The sequence below is a fragment of the Ovis aries genome, chromosome 9, assembly GCF_016772045.2.
Source record: "Ovis aries strain OAR_USU_Benz2616 breed Rambouillet chromosome 9, ARS-UI_Ramb_v3.0, whole genome shotgun sequence".
Lineage (NCBI taxonomy): Eukaryota > Metazoa > Chordata > Mammalia > Artiodactyla > Bovidae > Ovis > Ovis aries.
The window spans coordinates 5044253-5057625 of NC_056062.1; the positions used below are offsets into that span (position 1 = coordinate 5044253).

Here is a 13373-nt window from a genome sequence, read left to right on the forward strand (position 1 = left end):
CTCCCCTACCTGTCTGTCTGTCCCAGAATTGTCTGGCCACCAAGAAAGACACCCCCTGTTCAGTTGCCTGGTCCCCCCATCCGCTCATCCCACTCTCTGACCCAGTTCTTTCCTGTCTTGCTCAATATTCCCTCCTGCATGATGTCTGGGATGCGCTGGATCTCACAGGTGGAGTGTTCTCCCTGGGTCAGCAGTTCTCGGTCTTACTGCAATAGTTTTTGTAAATAGAGGTACTCCTTACCTACATCTGGACTTGTTTTATGACACCGAAAATATGACTACCATTTTCATCAGTTGCCAAAATTTCTTCAGCCTCTATATTCTTCTGGTTCTCTTCTTATTAAACCTCTTTTCTGTTGCACTACACCAGTTACAGGTAACTATAGAAGTATCTCAGGAGGGCAAGGTGATTTTTTCATCACTTAAAACTCTGTGTAGACTGACATGCCAGAGACATGTTTGTCCCATGTTCTTCAATGAAGTGCTCCAACATGATAGAATTTCATGAATTAATTTTGACATAGATACCTCTGGAAAATTAAAACTAATAGTTTTCCTAAGAAGCGGAGAATGATTCAAAATTTACAAGATGAATTTTCTGAAACAATGGCTTATTGACTACACCTTAAAAAAAAAAGTTCTTGTGATTGTGTATTTTTACCAGGTGTCTGAATCCAGTCTGAGAACTCGGGTTGGATTCTCTCTTCTAACTCCTGTTGCATGTGTCCAGGTAATAACACAATGAGAGGAAAACTAAATACATTTCAAGTGGGTTTGAGAAGTCAAGCAGGTGCAAGTAGAACCACACGATGGATTCTAGATCCAAATCTCTTTAAGACCACGTGTTGTTTTGGATCAGCCATGCTTTCCTGCTCCCAGAAGCTCCCAGTCTCAGCATCCCCAGGGCACCTAACGCGTGTTTTCAGTTTTCTGCCTCTGTGACTCGCCTGAAAAACATCTCCACTTACCATTGTTTGACTTGGGAACTTAGTAATCTAGAAGAAAAAACTGGAAACACTATGGCATCACAGGAGTGGTCCCAGAGCAGAAGTCAGAAGACCTGGGCCCTAATATTGGGTTGTATTTATTTATGGTGATCTTAGGTCACCTGCTAAGGTGGTCAGCTGCTTCTGAGCTGCATCTTGGATAATTAATTCTTTCCCATGTGGTAATCTGAAGGACAAAATGATAATATGGGGGTTATAGGAGCTTCTTAATATTTAAATAATACGAATACTTGTTTCACACGCGATCTCATATTTATTTATTTATTTATTTTTGGTTGCACTAAGTCTTCATTGCTGCTTGCGGGCTTTCTCTAGTTGCGGCGAGTGGGGACTCCTCTTCATTGTGATGGGAGGGCTTCTCATTGTGGTGGCTTCTCTTGTTGCAGAGTGCATGCTCTAGGTGCAAGGACGTCAGCAGTTGTGGCACACAGGTTCAGTAGTTGTGGCTGTGGGCTCTGGAGAGCGGGCTCAGTAGTTAACACGGGCTTAGTTGCTCTGCAGCATGTGGAATCTTCCTGGGCCAGGGATAGAACCCTAAACAGAGTATAGACTTACAGAAATACACACATAGTGACTGTTCAGTAAACTTTTGGGGCCATGTGACTTGATATGTATAACTGTAAGCAAAACTAAAATAAATTCCACAAATAATTCAACACTTTTATTGTGTGCACATTATTGTGGTAGATCCCTTATGAGGTACAAAAATGCATCAGACATGAATCCTGCCCTCCAGGCACTTACAGTCCATCAGAGAATATCAGAAATGTATATAAGTAACAAGGTAGAAGATCCAGATCTTAAAAGTCCTAGGAGAGGTACAGAAGCAGTGCCAGAAGATTCACAGGAGAAATTATTTTCTAGCTTGGTAAATCATGAAAAAGTTGGTGAGGATGAAATGTGAGGTGTAACTTGAAGTGAAAGTGTTAGTCGCTCAGCCGTGTCTAACTCTTTGTGACCCTATGGTCTGTAGCCTGCCAGGTTCCTCTGTCCAGGAATTTTCCAGGCAAGAATGCTGGAGTGGATAGCCATTTCCTTCTCCAGGGGATCTTCCCCACCCAGGGATCAAACCCTGGTCTCCTGCATTGCAGGCAGAAACAATACCATCTGTGCCACCAGGGAGGCCCCATAGGTCAAATCTGGTCATGAGGCAGGGACTGTCTGGTCCAAGGGCACCAGGACTCTGGCAGGTGCTGAGTGGGCTTTGAGGTACGTGCCCAGATTGTCAGGGGACCGCTGTACTCAGCACTGTGACTGAGTCCATGTATTTAAGGACAGTACACACTCAGAAGGCATGGACTGGAAGAGGGCTGCCTTAAAATGATGATTCCGTGATACTGACTGATTTGCATTTTCTTCTTACAGATTTAAAAACAAACAAAAGCACCACTATGACTTGGCATCCTTCTTAGAGTAACCAAAATATTTACCCTAACATTTTTAAGTATGCAATTTTTGGTTAGGTTTCATGTATTACTCTAGTATTTAGAATGATCAAAACTAGGGAAAAATGGTGAAAAAAAGTAAGTTTTTGTTTCATGCCCTTGAATATTATGATTTTAGAAGAAATATTAGTCTATTATATTGAATTTATGTTTTAAACACATAGAATTTTCAAACCTATACTTGTGGTTTTTTACTTTCCATCAGTATTTTACGGTTTGGAATGGAGAACTGTGTATGTGAATTTCATTCTCTCTAGAGGGTACTAAGATGGAGCTGAGTGTTACGGATTTTATATACATACACACACCTATGTATAGGTGTATATATGTACATGTGTATGTATATATGCACACACGCATATATGTGTGTGTTTATACATAATAAAGTGAGAGAAATTACTAAATATTATTCCTGTCACCAGAAAGTCACCTGATAAACTTAATAAGCATCAAATATTACAGTTACATTATAATTAGCATCAAGTTTATTTTATTAAAAAACAGTGCTTTGTTATATTATATGCATTTTAGCATGATTTTGTCACTTTATTTTTAAAATCTGTTTAAAAATATACTTCTCACACCTGGAGCACAGGAAAGGTGTCTGACAGGAGTTGGGTTTTAAGGCTCGGCTCAGAGGCATGCCTGAGATTGAAGCACCTTGGCGTCTGCCTCGTGGCCCGTGGGCTGGGGTCCCCGAAGACCATGCAGTGCAGGCTTAACCAGCAAACTAATCTAAATAAACATCCGAGAAGTTTTGAAGCCCCCAATCTCCTCCCCACTCCCTTTATTTTTCCCTCAGACTGTAAAGCACAATCTCCTCATTCCCTGAAAGGATGAGGAAATTGCCCGAATCCTCCCCACCCCAGGGCTCCCAGGTTCCCCTGGTGCCGCTCTGCAGGGTGGGGGGGGGGGCATCTCTGTGCAGCTCCAAAGCCAGACAGAACACCAGGAAGCCTTCTGCAGTTGGCTCATCTCAGACTCTTCACATCAGATAAAGCATCTGCCAAGTACATCCACTCCCCTTTCCTTCTGCTAGAGGATGTACAGATAGGAGGTTTTTTTTTAATCCCAAGTTAAGTTCATCTTCCCATATGCTATGAAGAACAGCAGTACAAGTAGTTTCTTTTGTGGAACATGCAGTGAGCTTCATTACTGATAACACACATTGTCTCTGCATTATTTTTTTGTATGGTAACTTACTGTTTTCTATTAGCAGTTGTCTTTTTTTTTTTTTTGCCACAAGAATAGAAAAAACATGATATTTATGTAAGAGTATGATGCCAGCAGATTTCGGACAAGCCCCATTTACATGGTACATTGTTCCAAAGGGTGTTTGAGTAGAAAACACAGAAGCACTATACAAACCTACTATTACATTGGAGAAATCATAAGCCTCAAAGGAGTAATAACGGTATGCTATTAAAACCATGAATACATTTTCAGTATCTGTAATGAAAGAAAAAAACTTTATAAATATGTAAATTTCTGTTCAACAAATCCAAAATAAAATGCACTAAAAAACTGATATATAGACAAAAGTTTATTTACACCATACAACATTTTAAATATTTTATACACAGCTGCAGCAGAGAAAGCTACTCAGAGCTTTCTAGAGAAAACTGCAATAATAAAGATGTGAAATATATTATTCATATAAAAGTGAGATTATTACTTTATTGCATTTAAAGCAATGAAGAATGTAGCTCAACAAACATTCATTTAATGACAAAAACTTTGCTTTTATATTATAAAGTAAAAAGTGTAGTAATGGCCAAACAGACTGTTATAAACTTTAAAAACTGCATAAATATGTACATTGTGCTTCATGGTGAAGTTTTTTGAAAACTAAACCATATGAAGCGGTTACAACATGAATCGTTGCTTGAGGTTTATCTATAAAGATTACCTTACAAATCCATTCCACGGGTACTTACAACACAGGGCAGTCAGGGCTGTACACCTGGGCCTCTCTCCACTTGCCTGACCAGGGAGAAGTTACCGAAACAAACACCACTGACATTTGGCACATGGAGGTGCTGACGTAGGAGAGTCGCATTGTCTGGAGAGAAATGTCAGGCTTCCCAAGTCTTAAGCGTCAGTGCAAATACATTTTGTCTCCACCACAGTCCATTTTGATTCTGTTAAACTTCTGTTTGAAAGTCCCCCTCCTGCACGTCCAGAGGCAAACTCAGACATTTCTCCCACTCTGCTGGTCTCAGTTCCAAAGCATCTTTTGCCTCTGTGTCTAAGACATTGATTGTGGTGTAATGTTGGTATTCACTGGGGTTTTTGAAAGTGTCCCATGGATTCTTGTTTGGTGCTGGGTTTTCCTGTCAAGAAGAGAGGGGAAGGGAATCATTTATTTGATGACTTGGGTGGCCACTTGTTGAAATTTCCAGGAAGAGAGCCTGTTTTAAGCTTAATCCAGTTTGTGTGATTCAGAGATGATTGGAAATTGTGGCCAGCTGCAGGAAACGGTTTTGATTTGTTTTCTTTCATTGAACAAACTGATGAACACCTTCTTTGAGTTACCCTGAAGTGTTCCAGCAATCACAGGAAGTGAATGGTGATATAGAAGGCAATGTAGATCATGTTTTGTTTGGGAGCGTGTTGTGAAGTGTCAGGATGGCTGTAGGTTCAGGTAGGAAGGAGCATTAACACAAAACGTAGAACACTTACATATTTTGGCAGAATTTTGGGTGTGATTAAAAAAAATTGAAGCTGTGTCATAGGGCATGTTGTGTAATATTAAAAACTATAACCCAAACTAGCCTTATTTTATACAATTTTAGATCTCTATCTTTGCTTGGTTTTTCAAGAAATTACCCTTTTTAGAATATGAAAATGCTATGTGTGATTTATTTTTTTCTGCTGTATATTCTTCACAATTTCCTATATACCTGTATGACACACTAACAAAAATCCTTTCAAAGAGCACAGCTTTTTGGAAGACATATCCAGCAATATGAGGGTTTAAAAAGAAATATCTACAAGCCATTTCTTCTGAAGTTTCATAGTCCACACCCTCTAATCACCTAAGATTTAAGGTCTGCCTAATTATAACTCCACCAAGAACTTCAATGTTGTAGGTGCTTGAGAAATGCATGAACAGACATCATTTGTGGTTTTTATATCCTGATATTGGCTAGAAGTTAGCAGTAAAATTGCTTTATTTTAACTGCTAATTTCTAGCCAATATGTTGTAAAGTAATTAGCTTCTAATTAAAATAAATAAATTTATATTAAAAATAAACACTACCAAAAAAAGATAAATAAATAAATAAATGCCATTTAAAGCTTTCTATAAAGTGAGGGGCTTTGGACAGGATTTACTAAACTGTGTAACATCAAAGACAAGAAGAGAATCATGACTGAAATCTCCTTAGGAAGAAGAAAACAGTTCATGGTTGTTGAATCCGTTCCTTACCCCTCCACACCCAAATTCTGGCCTTCAACTAACTACAATCAATTAGCAGGGGGAATAGAAAACATGTACTTGAATAATTGTTTGGATTCCACTCAGCAGATTAAACATCATTCTCCAGTATAGTCAAAAGACACAGCCTATAGAAATATTTATAACTAGATTCTTTTCTTTTTTTAAAATTATTTTTAACTGGAGGATAATTGCTTTACAATATTGTGTTGATTTCTGCCATTCATCAGCATGAATCAGCCATAGGTATACATATGTCCCCTCCCTCTTAAACCTCCCTCTAGAACCTCCCACCCCATCCTACACCCTAGGTCATCATGGAGCACCGGTGTGAGCTCCTTGCATCATACAGCAAATTCCCACTGGTTACCTGTTTTATATATGGTAATACGTATATTTCCATTGTACTCTCTCGATTCATCTCACCTTCTCCTTCCCCCATTGTGTCCACAAGTATGTTATCTATATTTGCATCTCCACTGCTGCCATCAGTACCATCTTTCTAGATTCCATATATATGTGTATAAGTAGAAATGACATTATTAAAATTCTCAATATGTTAGCTATTTCCAGCACTTGTTAGCCTTAATCATGAGGACATACAAGAAAAAAAAAAAAAGCTAATAGTAAAGATTTAATAAAAAGTAAAACTTTAGGGCATGTACAGGGGGTTAATTCTGATTTAGCTGAATACCCTAAAATCTCATGAATTATAGTCCTAGAATTCTCCCCTTCTCTCTCTCTTTTCTTTCCCTCTCTCCCTCTTTGCTTCCTTTCAATCCATGTTTATTTATCAGCTGCTCTATGCTGGCATCATGTTAGGTGCTCGGGAGAGAAAGGTGATACATCAAATATAGAAAAGCACATGGTCCACGAGGGAACATAGATTTAGAGCTCAGTACACACAGGTCCAAATCCAGTTGCTCCATTCCATATGCATGTGACCTGGAACAACTGACTCCATTTCTCTGAACCTCAGCTTTAACATTTGCAAAACAGGTATGCTTTGTCTTTTGGGCCAAAGCACTTGGCAAAAGGTGCAGCTCGTCACCTAATTTATGGGTTGCAAAGATTAAAAAAAAAAAAAAAAGTGGAGAAGCTGAGCATAATATTTGATTTCAATAAATACTCACTAGATAGTAATTATACTTGTTATAAAGGTGTTGATAGTTAAGTGGAGGTATAAAATATATAGATATAAACACACCTACAATCCAGAAAAAGTACTGTGGGAGTTTGGAGGAGGGAGGCAATACAGCTTCCTTTTGTGGACAGCACAGAGACCTTTTTGAGGAAAGTGACTTTAGGCCTGGCAGAGAAGGATGCACTTTGTCAGGAAGACATATGAGTGGCTGGAGGTCAGGTGGCTGGAAAAGTATGTGTACTAACTTCAAATCCAGACAGCGTAGAAATGGCCTCTTGGAACACAGACTAATTTATTTCAGTTGTAGTGAAAAAGATTATTAGAAAAATAAAAAAAACAAGCAAAGATGACTGAAAGTCAGATCATAAGAGGCTTTGTCTGCCAGGCTACTTCTCAATTTGGAATTTATTTTGTAGGCAATGAGGAATGGTTGGACCTTCGGGGGCACTATAGGGATCAAAACCATCAGTCATCAATGGAAGGGTTCAAGGGCAGAAATTCTGCTGAATCAAGCCATGGAGTGGATTTATCCATCTTGGAGGAGGGCTGTCTCAAGGAGCTTTCAGGGAATCTTAAGTTTGACAGAAAGCTAATTAGCTCAATCATAAAAGAAGTCAAGATATGTAAAGTGCTAGTTCATTTGCTTTAAAAATGACTTTCACAAATATTGCATATTAATGCTTATGTGTGGAATCTAGAAAAATGGTATAGATGATCTTATTTACAAAGCAGAAAGAGAGACACACATGTAGAGAACCAACATATGGACGCCAAGGGGAAGGGAGGGTGGGAAGAATTGGGAGATTAAAAGTGACATATATACCCTATTGATATTATGTATAAAATAACCAGTGAGAGCCTATTGTCTAGGACAGGGGACTCTACTCAGTGTTCTGTGATGACCTACACGAAAAGGAAATCTGAGAAAGAGGGGATAGATATATGCGTCTGTGTGTGCATAGCTGATTCACTTTTCTGTACCGCAGAAACTAACAACATTGCAACATTGTAAAGCAACGATACTCTAATAAATATAATTAAGCGCTTCACCACGTTTAGAATAAGTGTGATTTTCCTTTTATGTTTTAAAGATCTAGCACTGTGGATACAGGACATACAAAGGCTAATTTTAAACTTTGTCAGGATGTCTTGTTTCTAATTTCAAAGAGTACTGTTGCCAGTACACAGCTGATTGAATTTCTGAGTTAGGAATACATTAATGAATGAGGTTCATCTCCTCTGGCAACCTACAGCACTCCCTGCTGAGCTGTGGTTCCCAGCACGGCTCATAAATGTGTGGACACCCTTGAGTGGAGAAGGACCACGACACCCAGCAAGCAGGGCAGGAAGCCGGAAGTGGGGGACAGCACCCCCGGGGCCACCCATCTTCCTCTGTGGTCGGCGGGTGATGGACTGTCATGGAGAGACGGTGACCTGTTCAATGGTCCAAGGAACGATCAACCCTGGAACAGCCTATGGGGGTTACTGAATTCAACAGGGAGAGCCACCTGGGCCAGGAAAGCTTTCAATGGAGGCCTGAATCTTGATACAAAATTCAGAGTTAGAATAAGTTCCTGAATTGATGCAGTTATATTACATTTATTTGTTTTTGAGCTCAAGTGTAGAATGGAGATGTACTTAAACTGAAGCACGTGTGATAAAGGACTAATAAATTATAAACTCAATATAAGCCAACATGCATGAGGCTTCCAAAAATGCTAATGTGGTCTTAGGCTGTACAAATAGAAAGAGGACATTCATAGAATATGAGAATTCAGAGCCACCCGAAACATGCCTGTTTGTTTCCCCAAATTTCCTCACCAGGGCAGACAGGTAAGTAAGACAGATGGGTAAGTCCCTCTCGCCTCCATCCTTCCTTCTTTTCCCCCTTCACTGATCTTTTCTTCCCTCCCTCTCTTCTTTCTTTCCTTCTTCCAACCTTTTTTTCTGGGAGAAAAGTGAAAGACCCCTATGCTTATTCTATATGATGATGGGGCTGTTAACCATACCTATTCCTTGTAGGAGATTCAGCTGCTGTCCTGCCTAGAGGCAGGGAGATAGAGTGGTCTTCTCGTTTCCCTTTTATTCCCCAGATTCTACATAATTACAGTCATTTGCATTGAAAGGCAGGTGTTGTGAGTTAGTAGCCAGAAGAAAAAAAAGGAAACAGACCTTATTGAGGTTTGTGTTTTGAACATCTCTTTCTCCACCTAATTAGGCACTGTTTCATTAGCAACATGCCACTATGAATTATAGGATAATAAACTCACTCACATGTTCCTTATTAATCAAAATGGAATAAGGGTGTTTTTTCCCTCTGTTCACATGTATTTAGGACAATAGTGAAGCAGCATTGACAACTATCCTCCCCACTCCAAAACCTCCCAAATGATAAATATTTATAAATCTTTTCTAGAAAAGGCAGGCTGCTGCAGAGATGTGCTGTAATTAGGATGCTATTTTGGTTGTCAGGAAACTGAGATACAGATATTTGTGCCATTAATGATTTAATATCCAGACCATACAAGGGGAAATTACAATCATATTATAGCAGTCAGCCAGCTGTATCTGTTGCCCAAGTCTTTCAAATTTGTAAGCATAACCTTCTCCTTTTAAAAAGAAAACAAGAACTTTCTTCAATTCATTTCAATGTTAGCTTTCAGGATTTCAAAATGAGTAGCTAATGAGGTTAGAGCTAATCTCAATGGTGCAATTTTCATTTTCCTGCTACCTAAAAATTGACAGTTTAATATTTGGTGGTGTGTGTGTGGGGGATGGGTAGATGAGAAAGAACCACTCACTACATACAGTGTTTTCTGTATGCTTCTTGTTAATGATTTCACATAATGCATGATTCTTGCGGTATGGAGGAAAATAGATTGATATACGCAAGCTGTTTAGAGACCGGTGAAGAGTTAAAGTCTATAATATTTCATTTAACAAATGCAGATTAAACTATGTGACATGTAAGAAATCAAGAGTGGCCATTTATTGGTAACTTATCATGTATGGCCATCATGCTTTTTAGTACTAAGAGGAATACAAGCAAAACACAAAGACACATAAATCCTTCCTCTTGATAAGTAAATAGCATGAATTAGAAAGCCAGGACTAAGACTCATACATATATGAAAGAATTACTAGCATGAGAAGGTGACCAGAAACACCTCAAAGGATGTGTATTTCAGAACACCAGAGGCTGGGAGGAGGACAGCTGGCCAGGGTCTGCAAACGTGTGAAGCTGAGAAAAAGTGCCACACTTGGAGAGAAGAGTGGTCAGAGGGTGGACCATCCCAGCTCTAATTCTCAGAGCTGAGTCAGAGAGTTAGCTAGTGGCTGGTAAGGCCACTCCACTTTGTCAAGGTTCAAGGGGCACATTATCAGACTGCTTTCTATGCTCAGTTTAGGAGAAAACTGAGCTTCAGAAATTGAGCTGGGTAACTTGCTCAAACTCAGATAGTTCTTGGCTGAGCTTTCTAGTACAGGTCTTCCTCAACTTACCATGGATAAATGGTAAGTTCATTCCCATGAATCTCATCACAGTTGAAAATAACACAAGCTCAAAGTGCATTCAGTACACCTAATCAACTGACCACCATAGCTTAGCCAGGCTTTGTTGTTGATGGGTCACTAAGTCATATCCAACTCTTTGCAAGCCCAGGGACTGTGGCACACAAGGCTTCCCTGTCCTTCACCATCTCATGTAATTTATGGAATACTGCACTGAAAGTGAAAAACAGGGGGGCTGTCTGGGTAGAGAATGGTTGCCAATGTGTGGTTTTTCATCCTTGTGGTCTCAGGGCTGACTGGGAGCTGTGGATTTCTGTCCCTGCCCAGCATCATGGAAGAATCCTGGACCACACATCACTAGCCAAGGAACACACCAAAATTCAAAATGTAAAGTGTGACTTCCTCTGAATGCACATTGCTTTTGCACTATCATAAAACTGAAATATCTTGTTGAGACATCATACCGATTTCTAGACCCATGATCCAGTGCTTTCACAAATAATGACATAGCCTTCTCCGGAGCTCTGACCGTGCCACACACATAGCAGTTGCCAAGTATCCTTGTATTTGATTAAGTCCTATGCTAGGATTGTAGTTAGAAGAACTGAGCGAAGAGAGTGGTCAAAACCAATGATCAAAGCCCCCAGTGCTGATGTGTATCTGAAACTCTGGGAGAAAACCTACCTCTCGAGTTTCAGGTAATAACTCTCTTTCTACAGATAGGCGTGCTTATTATCTACATGTTATATATTTATAATACATCTTATTTATATTATATAGGTTACATACATTACATGTTATGACCTTAAAATGCCAGGCATTCAAATGAAAATATTTAATCAACTCTTTGGAAATTTGAATTAATTGGCTTTTAGCTCTGATTATAAAAGGGCCAGGTGAATCCAGCACATTTTTTAAAAAAATATATAACTCATTCCAATTAGACCTTACACTTGAGAACATTTGAAATATGAACAAAAAACTTTAAAATTCTGTTATTCCTAATTTGCCTTTGAGTACAATTCAAAGCACTATTGTTTTTTTTTTTTTCAATTTTCCATTCTTGTATTCCCAAGATAGCATCAGCACCAATGAAGCGATGTACACTCACCAGACTGCTTGTATTTGGTATATCCCGAAATCTGTCCAAAGTTTGAAATTTCTGATTGAGTTCCTGAAACAGCTCCATGTGCCTCTTCCTTGTATGCATAACCTTCTGCAAAAGAAAGTATGATGGCTCACATTTCTAATCTGATTTATGCATTTAAAAAAGAGATTTTAATATTTTACTACACTAATAAGGGAGGGAAATCAAGTTTTGCAGGTACTAGGAGGTCCCATAAGATGCCACGAAGGCAAATGAGCTGTACCAAGCCCTTGTCTTATAGTCAGCACTTCTAGAACGTGAAGAATTGGCTTTTTCTTCCACTTACAAGATTAGCAAAAAATAGTATTCTCTTGTGGGTGAATAAAAATGTAGCAGTCTTTTCTGTGTAAGATTTTCATCATTTAAAGTTAAAGCTGTTTTACAAAAACTGCTACAATATAAAGAATGTTTAAAAATTTCAGACTGTAAAGCACCAGAGTCTCTCAGTGTTTGTCATGGGAAATATTACTTTTTATGTTTCATTTCTATGAACACTAAAATCTTGGCTGGCTCTACTAAAGAGGGAGCAAAGTCCCAGGCTATGCCAATTAAAGCTAACTCAAAGCAATAAAGTGTCTGAAATATAATGTTAGAACTAAAAATCTTACACTTTCTCTGTGAATAATGATTGAGCTTCACAGAAGGAAAATCTGACCCAGAAGTTTCATATATTTGTTTACAAAATGGTACAGAATCTTAACAATCAGAATTCAGAGCATAAATTGTATGGTTGATGAGGTTCTAAAACCACAGATACAAATACATTAATATTCTTCATCCCCAATTATATCCTTTCTTTCAACTTAATCACAACTCAACAAATAGAGTCAGAAATAAAAATGACCTTGGGGTAAGTATCATGAGCTGAATCTTTTTCTATTACAGAGCATTTAAAAGAGTACTAACAAAGGAGGGCTGGGTAAAAGTTCCCCTGTATTTATAAGTGTTATGTTAAAGGAGAAAATACCTTCCTCAATTGTGATATTTGAAAGTTTAAAATATCAAAGTTTTGGTGATTCTCCAAGATTATGCCCTCATGTTTACGTAAGATTTTAGAGTCTTTTTAAGCATGGGCTTCATAACTCACCATTTGCTCTTGCAGACTGAGCAGGTATACCATATTCATGTCTGAGCTATGATTTGAACATTTGGTCTATTGTTTTAATTACCAAATATTTTCAAAAGTAAGAATTTGTTTTGAAAAAGAAATGCAACTTTGGGGAAAGATTTATAATGCCCAATTTTGTTCTCAAAAGACACGTGTAGAAAACTTTATCTCCTGGAGAACAAAAAAGGCAAAAGAAAAATGCAAATGGTATCTTTAACATTCGAAAAAGGCCTGTTCTCTCTTAAGCCAACTTTACTTTCCTATATTTAATGAATCTGTGTTTAGGCAATGCTTTGTTTAGCTAATTTTTCTTTTTTCACTAGCCTACTTTAATATGAGAGTATTCGGCCGTTTTAAGTGTTGCTCTCCTGGATTATTTCCACCTTGGCTCCTCTGAGTTCCAGGAGTTTGCTGTTGATGAATCAGGTCGGGAGGATGGGAACACGGCATCATCACTCATGAAAGGAGCATAAACACAGCATGAAGCTGCAGGGTGATTTACCTCTCTTCAGTTTTGGGGAGAATACAAGAAACAGATCTGTAGGATTTGCAGAGAAACACTGGGCATACACC

General features: G+C 38.7%; 1 protein-coding gene across 4 annotated transcripts in view; it reads right to left on the reverse strand.

Annotated features, from left to right (window-relative positions):
* Positions 1-3977: 3977 nt before the first annotated feature.
* Positions 3978-13373, reverse strand: part of ADGRB3 (adhesion G protein-coupled receptor B3) — an 891397-nt gene continuing 882001 nt past the window's right edge. For all 4 annotated transcript variants that reach the window (XM_042253849.2, XM_060419932.1, XM_042253850.2 and 1 more), the window contains 2 exons: positions 11657-11761; positions 3978-4785 (listed from right to left, as the gene is read on the reverse strand). In XM_042253849.2, coding sequence (XP_042109783.1) covers positions 4597-4785; positions 11657-11761 — 294 coding nt within the window. In that variant the 3' untranslated portion in view covers positions 3978-4596. The remainder of the gene's footprint in view (positions 4786-11656; positions 11762-13373) is intronic.